The sequence below is a fragment of the Natrix helvetica genome (genome assembly GCF_964273705.1).
Source record: "Natrix helvetica genome assembly, chromosome: 3".
In the NCBI taxonomy this organism is placed as follows: domain Eukaryota; kingdom Metazoa; phylum Chordata; class Lepidosauria; order Squamata; family Natricidae; genus Natrix; species Natrix helvetica.
Window position 1 is genome coordinate 138,485,612 of NC_138549.1, and position 12,163 is coordinate 138,497,774.

At 36.6% G+C, this 12,163-nt stretch overlaps 1 protein-coding gene across 11 annotated transcripts in view; it reads left to right on the forward strand.

Annotated features, from left to right (window-relative positions):
* PPP1R12B (protein phosphatase 1 regulatory subunit 12B) overlaps nucleotides 1–12,163 on the forward strand; it is a 126,923-nt gene that overhangs the window by 45,725 nt on the left and 69,035 nt on the right. For 9 of the 11 annotated variants that reach the window (XR_014174928.1, XM_081947509.1, XM_081947514.1 and 6 more), the window contains exons 13-14: nucleotides 2,378–2,560; nucleotides 3,304–3,489. Coding sequence is in view for 10 of the 11 variants with exons in the window: in XM_081947509.1 (XP_081803635.1) it covers nucleotides 2,378–2,560; nucleotides 3,304–3,489 (369 nt within the window). In the remaining variant the exon portion in view is untranslated. The remainder of the gene's footprint in view (nucleotides 1–2,377; nucleotides 2,561–3,303; nucleotides 3,490–12,163) is intronic. The other 2 variants (XM_081947513.1, XM_081947518.1) reach the window with 2 other exon arrangements.

The window sequence follows — 12,163 nt, forward strand, 5'->3', positions numbered from 1 at the left end:
CGTAATCAAACTTAGCAGAAGCTTCAGGTTTTTTTTTTCCATAATGGCATTTTATTTTGCTAAACTCTAGTTTAAGTAGAATATTGAGTTCAAAGTATTTGATATTTATTTATTCCTTGTTGCCTATTAGGTAAAGAAAAACTAGCAATCTTAATTTTTAATTAGGCTGCTTACAATCACAGCATTTTTCATAATACAAAAATTTACCTGATCACAGGTAGCTTGCTAGCTGTAATCTAAACTCTTGCACTATTGATTGTCTGCTTCATATTGTTTCTGGTAAATGTAGTCTGTTTATTTATAAAATGGACTAAATTTGATTTATTCTACCTTATCCTTCAGTCTGCACACAATACTGTCAGATCCATTGCTCATGTTGCCATGTATCTTTCAACCTTATCTCCCCACCCCCCAAATCCTGATTCTAGGAATAATCTGTAAGGAATTTCTTACTGTTGTGATTCATGTCCTAATTTAATTGAATATGTTGATCATTAGGCATTTTCTTTTTCTATTCATGCGGCCGCGCGGGTGATTATGGGGAGGACTAGGTACTCCCATGTAACACCTCTCCTGCGCGAGCTGCACTGGCTTCCTGTAGTCTACCGGGTGCGTTTCAAGGTTTTGATTACGATCTTCAAAGCGCTCCATGGCACAGGATCTAGTTACTTGCGGGATCGCATCCTGCCCCATACATCCCTACGACCAATCCGCTCACACAGGGAGGGACTTCTCCGGGTGCCGTCCGCTAAACAGTGTCGGGGGGCGACACCCAGGAGTAGGGCCTTCTCTGTGATGGGCCCAGCCCTGTGGAATGACCTCCCCCTTGACATCAGGATTACTTCCGATCTCCGCTCCTTCCGTGTAAAGCTCAAGACCCACCTTTTTCAATTATCTGGCCTGGCTCAACCGTAGTTTATCCTCTCCTCCTGACAGTCCTTTTAAATTTGTAATTTTATTTGGGGTATTTTTAATGGTTAATTTTATTATTATTATTGTGATATATATAATTGTTACCTCCTCCGTGTATGTATATGTATGTGTATGTGTGTATGTGTATGTTTATATGTATTTATGTATGTTTTTATTATACGCCGCCCCGAGTCCCTTGTGGAGAGGGAGCGGCTAACAAATTAAATTATTATTATTATTATTATTATTATTATTATTATTATTATTATTATTATTATTATTATTATTATTATTATTATTATTATTATTATTATTATTGCACATACAATATATATTTAGCAGTTAACAAAACAATCCGCCCACATCTTTCCATTGAAATAAATTAGCAAAAACATAATGTAAGAAAAACACTAAATAATAAATTTGAAAAATGGTTCATTTAGTCGCTTGTTTTGTGCATATCTTTTTTTCAGGTTCATTTTTTGAAAGTAGCAACATAAGTAATTTTCAAGAGCTGAATGAACTTGTTGCACCTTAGTGATCTTTGTGAAAATATTTTTATGCTTTTAAAAAAAGTTCTTACATTGGCAACAACCTGAATTATGATTTCTTTGATCATTATAATATGGAATAGATTTATCTATGAGCATCCTTTCCTATTATAGAAATGTAGACATTCTTTCGAGTAGAATCTTAGTAGCATCAAGATGTGAATGTTATACAAATTTATTAAATATTGTATGTAGTATTTTAAACATTTTAAACGTAATTATACTATTTGCAAAATGCAACATTAAATAGTTTTAACTGTTAGTATATATCATCAATATGACATAGGTGTTTTTTTTTTCTGAGTCTGGCCTCCCTGAATATAGTAAAGTGGAGATTTGTATTAATTATGTTTGATAGGTTCAGTAACTGTATTATAAAGCATAATGTAGGACTGAGGTTTTTTGGTTAGTATATTTGGAACTAGAATTGGAATTAATATTGGCATCTATATTTATCTGTAGGCTAAATTGAAGTTAGTAATAGTTTTGTTTACTTTGTCTTTGCATTTTCATATACACTTTATCATTCTCCTTTAAATTCTACTTTTGCAGCTTTAAAAAAAACTTTGATATGCCTGACCTTTTCTTCTTAGTCAAGACTCTTTCATTCTGTTCTTTTATCGAACATAATTATTTTATTTAGATACATCATGTGCCAATCAACACATATTTTCCTTTGCTTTTTCTTCTCATTACTTTTTTTTCTCTTCAATCTTGATTCAACATCTTGCTTCTTTGACTTAATCTAAGCACGCCTGATCACACTTGATCTTAACCAAAAAAGCAATTCTTGATTTCTAATTTCTCTTTTCATTTTGCGCAATATTCCTTTAGCACTGAATAGGTCATGTGCTAGTCTTAATATTATATCTAAAGAATTTCTGAAGAAATTGATTTTTTCTGCTATCTTACAGTGCTTCATTTGGTAGAAGTAGTGAAATCAGCAGTCCCTACATTTCAGCTAATTGCAATGCATTTTCTACTACCTCATCTACTATTCTTGATTCATCTACCTCAATGGGCACAGAGTGGCAGATTGCCCCTTGCCCAACATCTACCAGGTTTAACACTACATCATCAATTTACCAGTCTACCAGGTAAGGGATCATAATATGGCAAGATACTAATGAAGAGGGCTTATAAAGGAATCCAGTATTATTGCTGTCAAAACACTGGTATAATGTTTCATTCTGAACATTTTTTCCAATGGTTCTGCTGCATCTAGGATGTTATTTAGGTAATAAGAAGATTATATTTTTATGATTTCTACTGATTACTATAATTCTGAACCTATATCTCATTAGTAAGCTTGTTATCTTTTGATTCAATTCCAAAAAAGTGCTTTGGAGCTCATAAGGGTGGGAAAGTAGCACCTGCTCTTTAAAGGACCATGTCTTTTCCTCGAATTATGCAGCAGCTATGGAAGGCAGCTCTTTAATCCTGGGAAAGAAGCACCTGCTGTAAAGAGTTAGAGACATTGATAGCCCAACACACCTCAAAGCAGTTCTTTACCACCCAGCTATAATATCCTGACTAATTTGTATTAAGAACTTTCTTCTTGGATTTTTTAATTACAGTTCTCCAGTTGTTAACTCTTTCTTCTGTCATTTATACTCAATTGCTTTGCTAACTTAACCTGATGAAGGCAGGGAATTATCTTTATTCATTCCTATTCTAATACCTTTGATCATATTAATTGTCATTATTTATGGCACTAAGAAGAAATCGCTATTATTGCATAAAAATGTTCAGATGACTGTTCTATTAACAGTGATATTCATTTTGTTCCTTCTGCTAAAGCATTTTACAATTATTTACGAGTTCATTTTGTATCTTTCAGAGCCCCTTACCGACAACAAAGTGACTCTACCACAGAGAAGAGCACCGAGGCCGTCTCTTCTAGCATTCCATTAAGTGTCATAACAAATCTTACTGTACCTGGAAGTTCCAATGGTGTCACAACTACTAATTCTAACACACTGACTGGAACAGAGTCATCTGCTGGCGATGCCAGGGATCGAAGAAGGTTAGTGAGCCTTTTATGGGGTTATGAGATGCATTAACTGCATGACACAGATCCACTGGTAGGTAAGACCGTATTAAGCTTTACAAAAACATTTTTTTTTGCCTTGTTTTAACAATGATATCAATTTGTTTTGCTTTTTGTTAGAACATGACCATATAATTTAGTACAACTCAAGTTGTGCTCTGAGCCATGGTATATATATATATTTGAATATAAAAATTACTTTCACTAAAATTCATGTTATTCATATAATAACATCATTTGATAGGGTTTATTCTTCACTTTATTATGAAATGTATCCTAGTACTAGTGTTGTAATTCAGGAAATGTGAAGTAAATGGATTCTAGCTTCTATTTTGATCTGGTAAATTTTCCATGGATGTATGAGTTATGAATATTCTGTACAGAAAGTTGAAACAGTGTAAAAAGCTTTTACATTTTACTTATTAATTCTTGTTAAAGATTTTTTATTTGTATAAATGAATATTAGAATTACTCTCAATACATTTTTTGATTCCACTTGTATTTTATTGCAAGTATCTGCTCATAATTTTACATATTTATTCTTGTTTTGTTCCTTGATTATAAGTTTAAGCAAATACATCACAGTCCTATCTGACCTTAGACTTCTGGAATATAGATTAGTTCTTCTTACAGATTTTGTAATTGCCATTTCTTTAAAAGGGAATGCTTCAAAATATAAAGTTTATATTAATTAATGATGAGCTTTGGGTATTTTTTTGTTGCTCATGGTAGAAAATGAGAATTACATTTGAATTTGGAATAGCAAATTATTTGTTTTTCTTGTTGATTTTCAGTTGCTAAGTCATATTTGACTCTTCACAACCCCATGAACCAACCATAGCATGCCAGCCTCCCTCCCCTTTTGCTGCACTGTCAACCTGAGTCTACCCAAATTCATGGCCATTGCGTTGATGACACCATCTTATCTTCTGCTGCTCCTCCTTTTGCCTTCAGTCTTTCCCAACATCAGGTCTTTTCCAATGAGTCCTCTCTTCATTTGGTGGCCCAAGTATTTGAGCTTCAGGATCTGTCTTTCCACAGGACAATCAGGGTTGATTTCCTTTAGGAGCTTGTTGATTAGACTTTGTTGAATATTCAAATTAGCTAAAAGCCCATGACACTTAAGCAAGGAGCAAGTTGCAGATTTAAAATAAGTTCTGAGAAAGACAGATCACTAGATTTTTTTAAAGAAGTTTTTAAATGGAAGCTTAAAATAAAAAAAATGACAGATATTTCCAGATATTTTAGTATGGGATTTCAACTTTTAGTGGCAGCTGTCACAATAGGACATTTATCTATCTCAGTGTTCCCAAAGCTACAGTGTTCTCTTAGCAACAACAACATAAACTTCCAGACTAATATTAGAACATTAAGATGCCTCCATAACAGGCTGCTTGTCTATTTGAAGTCACTGGATTAAACTTTAAATGCATTGCTAAGTTTATGGAAAAATGAGTAAGCACTCTGGAATGTTCTTCCTTTCAAAAGTGTGCTGTTCCAATCATTTAGATGTTCTAATTTCTTGATTCACTCTCGTCTCTTTATGCATGCTGAAAGATATCTGTAAAACACAGTTCTTTGTTCAGTTCCTTATCTGCAGCTTTTACGTACAAGCTCCTCTACAGTTCTGATTCATACTTTGCTGATAGCACTTTTGATGTAATCCAATCTTAAACTGTTCCAGTAATATCTAGAAAGGAGAACCATTGGGACAGTCCTTCGTGCATAAATATCAGCAAAAGTACTTTGCTCTGCATAGATTTTATTAGCTAAACAATATTGGACAGCATCAATTTGGAGCGGCTGCTGTATAGCTCTATTAATAGATCAGAAATGCCTGATGAAAACAGAACTTGAGCTCCAACATGTTGTTCCTAAGCATTTTATTCCAGATTAATATGTTAATAGCAAATAAATCTTGATTATTCCTGCCATAATACTTGCCAGGGTCTTGATAGATGACATAAAGGAAAAGAGTCATCTTTAATATTGTTCTTGTTCTTCTGTAAAAATCAATTCAAGGGGTAACTTTATATTTGGTAAGATAAAATTGCCAAAATATCAGTAACTGGATTGCTTTATTTTAGAATCCAATTTAATTTTCAGCTTGTTAAGGCAGAGCCTTAGCTTTCTTGTGAACTGGTATGGTGCCTGATCTCTTTCCAGATAACTGAGATAAGCACTGCTAGACTTCCTTGAATTATTTCATCAAGCTGACTGTTTTCCCAAAAGCTCAGGAGACATTTAGTTATCTAGTACAGAACACACCTTATTAATAAAAGAATGAATAGCAATAGCATTTAGACTTATAGACTCCTTCGTAGTGTTTTACAGCACACTCTGAACAGCTTACAGCGCCAGCATATTGCCCCCAACAAACTGGCCCCTCATTTTACTGACTTCGGAAGGATGGAAGGATGAGTCAACCTTGAGCCAGTTAGGATCGAACTCCTGGCAGTAGGCAGAGTCCACCTGCAATACTGTATTCTAACTGCTGTGCCATCATGGCTCCTCGTATGGAATTACATTCAGGTAGCTGTGATAGATTATGTATGTTCCAGTATCAGACTGAAACAGGCATACAGGCTCAAACAGGTTCCAGTTTTTGTTCCTTTTGTGTAACTTACAGAAACAGTATGAAACAATTTTAGTATCAGCCATTCCTTGTTGGAGCAGACAAGCAGTTTCAATTTTCTACCTTCTGAACTGCTTACATTTACATTTTTTGTGGTGGCAATTTGCCCACTTTTCTAGTAAGCACAAGATGGCAAAGCAGTTTGTGCCATATCTTTCATTAGACAATCATAAGATATTGTGTTCCTAACATACTGTATAAGTACTCCTTTATATCATTAGATATTAGGACTAATCCTATTTTTCCATATGTGTTTAAGGAAAGGGTTTACCAAATGAATGGACAAAATACCATCCTTCATAGTCCCGAAGACCTGACAGATGATCTCACTTTGGCTAATGATCTTCAGAGAAGCAAACCTTTGATTTTCTGTTCTTGTATTTAATTTGCAGCCCATGGCTTTTGAAAAAACCTTTCCTATGGTGCTCTTCAGTGCTCTTTTTTATTTTGGATTGTACCTTCAAACACTTAATTTAATCTTCTCCAAGTCTCATTCTACTTCCCATAAATCCTTATTAGGATCAACTGTTCACTTCATTTTAGATTTCACCAGCTAGCCTTACTCTGGATAGAAATCAATAGAACAACATTCCATTTTCAATAGTTTCTCTTTCAATTCACGTAAACTATGATAACAACTTTATTTATTCCCCCATTACTCTCTCCCACAACCTCTTCAATCTCAATTTACTATCTCATTTTTTTTATAAAACTGTGTTTTTAAGATTCCTTTGTTTTTGACAACTTTTATTTTGTCCCTTCTGTATGAAAATTGTGATATATGAGAAGCTAAGCTATCATTGTGGCCAACATTTGGCATCCATCATCCATTATTCTATAATCCATAGAGCAAATACTTTGTTTTTGATGCATGACTTATATTCTTGTAAATAGTAAGGACCGTATAAATAATTATTATAAGGACCAAAATTATATCCATGTTATTTTCACTTGTTTTATTATTTACAAGAATATATGAAGTTGTACATCAAAAGCAGAGTGCCTGCTAAATGTACAATGGAATAAAGAACAGTGATGACCTTTTACTTGTGTCACTTGCAACTTATTTTATGGCAAAAATTTGGATTGTTTGTGGTGGGGGAAGTGGAAGGGTTCAAATACTTTTGACTGTGTCTGTATCTTCTATACAGGTCACAGTATCAACAAAGCAAATTACCATTATATTTACTTTTGGCTAAAACAAATGAGATGAAAACTTAACAAATAATAATGCCTTATTAAAATGGTATATATATATATATCTCAAGGCTAATATAATCATTATATGTGTCTGAATAAATATATTGTTTGATAGTTGACATACTGATTGTTGAGCCATGAAATACTACATGACATGAGAAATAGGATTTATCTCATGGTAGAGTGATTCTAAGCTTCTTCCTTCCCAAAATACATATATAGGCATCAGTTATTTTGGAAGGAGCACCTTTAAGAGTTCCAGATTACTTTTATTCAATTCTTACTTAAATGTCAGAGGAAGAGGCAGACAAAGGGAAAAATCTTCAGATAGTGTCTTTCAGAGAGCTAGAATGTTGAGAGGCTTCTTTATACTACTTTTGGAAAACAAGCAGTCAATAAATATTGGTTTAAGGTGATGCCATTTATTTGAATTATGGGGTCCTTGGAGCTCTCTGAGCTTGATGTTTTCTTGAAGATGTTTCATTACTAAACTAGGTAATATCATCAGTGCTAGTAAGGAGTGGGGTTTGCTCTCATTTTATTTACTAGTGGCTTGATTTGTCAGGGTTGGTGGGAGTGGTCTCGGTGCTTCCTTGATTGGGCTGTTGTCTACTGTTAACATGTTTGTCAGTTCCTTGATTGCGATATTGTTTGCTTATTTGAAATTATTTAAAGTTGCAAGTATCAGGAGAAAAAAGATAGCAGACCAGAGAGGCTTCAGGAAACATTTCCGAAGACAGAGAGACTTTGTTGGTTGGTTAAATTTGGCTTGAAAGTTTGGGTTCCTACTCTGTAAGTTATAGAACCAGATATTTTTAGTGTACAAGTTTTTGATATATAGCACACACTGATATTGCCATTAAAATAAAGGATGCCAGAATTGTCCTTTTAAGATCTGGCTGATTCTTTAACTTGCTTCTTCTTAAATTAACTGAATCTGAATTTGCACTATAAATAGAACAATAAACCAAACAGGCTGTGTTTGTATAATTACACTTAGGCCCAGAAGAACTAGCCAGCTTTAAAACTGTTCTAACGTAGTACTTTGTGTACTCACTGCTCTGCATCCTTAACCTGGTTAAGTATTCTGTATGAATTTAGTCTGTGGGGAACTAAGACTGATCTGTCCCTTCATGCTGTGTAAGGGAAGGACAGCAAAGGACTCTAAACCCTTAAAGAAGCTTGCAGTCATCCAACACCTACTGTTGAGAGTGCTTATCAGCACTGCTTTCATTGTTAATTGCTTTGTGATAAGGTTGTCCTCTTAGAAAGCAAGCTGCCAGTGCTGGTGACAATGTAGGATAGGGAAGAATTCTGTCTGCTATTTCAGACTTCCTATTATTTCCATGTTCGGAAGAGAAAAGGTTACTGTTGCTTTATCAGACAGCAAGCTGCATTTTTTTGTTTTGTTTTGAAGAGGTCAGGACTTGTGTGTTATTATTGAATTCCTGATTTCCTATGCAGCGGTCCATGAAAGAATTTCAGCTCCTGGGAAGTCTGCCTGTAAAGGTTCAAGGTGGGCATTTTTGGTGCTTTCATTGAGATTTAATTTTAAATCTGAAGGGAAGGCTGGCAGATAAAATAGAGTAGCAGGTAACTTCTATATTTATATTGATAACTTATAAATACAAGCATATAAACCTATATACTTGTAATCTTCATTACAAAGGCTGTGAAGAGAAACATGGTTATGTTAATAATATCCTAAAATGATATCTTAAATTTACTGTTTGCTCCCAACAAAATGGCTAAAATAGCTTTTAATTAGTATCTGTATTGTCTAGTCTGCTGTTTTTTAAATTTTTAATTAAATTGATTATGCATGCTTGCTTAATTTGACCAGGATATTTTGCAAACATTCTTTTTAGGTCTTCGTGCTCAGAAAGTAATAGTTAATTGTTTATCTACATTGTGTTAATGAACTATGACTTGTGAACGGAGTAGTTTGGCTAAAGTTTTAGCTACTTTCCTTCAAGCAATACGTAGTAGTAAAAGTTAACATTTAAATAGTTATGCAGAAATACATAAGGATATTTAAAGTATAATCTTACAGGTCTTTTGCAATTAAGACAAACAATTGCTAGTCTTTCTAGATTTCTTCATTCCACAAGATGGCAGTAGATGACTTGCTGTCTTTTTAACCTCAAATGGAATACTGTCTAACTTTTAAAATTATGTGCTAATTTCTACATTAAAGAATCCGATGTCTAAACCACAGATCAGCCGATATAGCATCATTTATCACATATCGTATTTCATATACTGAGAATGAGATGCTACCTTCCACTTCAGTTTTTTGAGTTATGATTGCTGCTTCTTCAGTCCTTTTGTTTACTTTGAAAATGTGTCCCACCATTTCAGATAAATGCAGCTAAAATAATCTGCCTGACAGTATTTTTCAATTTTCAAAATCATAATACAAATGACAATACTTACAGCACTAATTAAATCTTATTCACCTGTTATTTTTTTGCCTTCTGTGCTATTTTTTCCTCTAGGAACCTGGGGACAAGAGGGCTCCTTACTCCTTCTGCAATTTTTTCATAGACCAATGACATTGTGTGGGCCTTTTGCAATATGACAATTATGGTATTGGACTAAACTAGGGTTGAAGTTTTCACTCAGCCACAGGTGTTCACTGGTGATTTGGGACAATTAGTGCCTTTGAGTCAAATTTTCTTTGCAAAATTGTTTTTGTGCAGGAGAAAGTGCTATGTAGATAGGCTTGAATTTCTTGGGGAAAAAAACTTTTGAAGAAATTTGGGGCATAAACTTATCAAAACAGTTTCGTTAGGAAGGACATGAGAAAAGTAAATACATTGTTTCTTTCTCTTTCAAAGTACTCAACTCTGGGATCATTTATTGTTTCAGAAGTGATTGGAGATTATAGATAGGCAAGAAGTAACCCTACTTTACACAGGGCATAGTTAAACTACAATTTACTACAACTAAATATAATCATGGGCAACAACACAGTTTTCCAAGAGGATTGGATAAATCCAGACTTTACAAAGACAATATTACAGGAAGTCCTTCACTTACAACCATTTCTTTAGTAACCATTTAGAGTTGCAACAGCAATGAAAATAGGGACTTATGACCATTTTTCACACTTATGACCATTGCAGCATCCTCATAGTCATGCAATCAAAATTGGATGCTTGGCAGCTGGTTCATATTTATGACGGTTGCAGTGTCCTGGGGTCATGTGATCATTTTTTTTAAACCTTCTGGCAAACAAAATCAATGGGGAAACCAGATTCACTTAACAATAATAATAATAATAATAATTTGAATTTATTAGCCGCTCCCTTTCCAGGCAGGACTCGGGGCGGCGTACAATGGGGCATATAAAACATAAAACATGTGTACAAACACACAAACATACATATATACAAAGACACACATGCACGGAGGAGGTAACAAATTACAACATTTAGACAGTTAAAAATCACCATTAAAATACCCCAATTGTAAAAAACCCAATGTACAATTAAAATTTAAAATTTAAAAAGACAGTCAGGAGGAGTGAGAAAAATTACGGTTGAGCCAGGCCAGATAATTGAAAGAGGTGGGTCTTCAGCTGTACACGGAAGGAGCGGAGATCGGAAGTAATCCTGATGTCACGGGGGAGGTCATTCCACAGGGCTGGGCCCATCACAGAGAAGGCTCTGCTCCTGGGTGTCGCCCCCCGACACTGTTTGGCGGACGGCACCCGGAGAAGTCCCTCTCTGTGTGAGCGAATTGGTCATAGGGATGTGTGGGGCAGGATGCGATCCTGCATGTAACTAGGCCCTGTGCCATGAAGCGCTTTAAAGATCATAATCAAAACCTTGAAACGCACTCGGTAGACCACAGGAAGCCAGTGCAGCTCGCGCAGGAGAGGTGTTACAGGGGAGTATCTAGTCCTCCCCATAATCACCCGCGCGGCCGCGTTCTGGACCAACTGTAGTCTCCGAGTGCATCTCAAGGGAAGCCCCATGTAGAGAGCATTGCAGTAGTCCAGGCGAGACGTCACTAGCGCATGGGTGACTGTGCGTAGGGCATCCCGGTCCAATAAGGGGCGCAATTGGCGCATCAGGCGGACCTGATGGAACGCCCCCCTTGCCACGGCTGTTACATGGTCATCCATGGACAGCCGGGCATCTAGGAGGACGCCCAAATTGCGCACCTGTTCCATGGGGGCTAGTTGCACGCCCCCGATGGCCAGAGATGGAAGCATCTGGTTGAACCGGGAGGCCGGAAGCCACAGCCACTCCGTCTTGGAAGGGTTGAGTTTTAGTCGGTTGCCATCCATCCAGACCCGTACGGCCTCCAAACACCGGGACATCATTTCGACGGCCTCATTGGGGTGGTTCGGGGTGGAAATGTATAGCTGAGTATCATCAGCATACAGATGATATCCCACCCCAAAACCACGGATGATCTCGCCCAGCGGTTTCATGTATGTGTTGAACAGGAGAGGCGAGAGCACCGATCCCTGTGGCACTCCACATGTGAGTGGCCTCCGGGTCGATCTCTGCTCCCCTGCCAACACATGTTGCGTCCGGTCAGAGAGGTAGGAGCCAAACCACCGTAGAACGGTGCCCCTGACTCCCAACCCCTCTAGCCGGTGCAACAGGATACCATGGTCGATGGTATCGAACACCGCCGAGAGATCTAATAGGACCAGGATAGAGGAACAACCCCTATCTCTGGCCCTCCAGAGATCATCAACCAATGCGACCAAGGCCATCTCCGTGCTGTGCCCGGGTCGGAAGCCAGACTGGCGCGGGTCTAGATAATCATTTTCCTCCAGGTGACGTGGGAACTGCT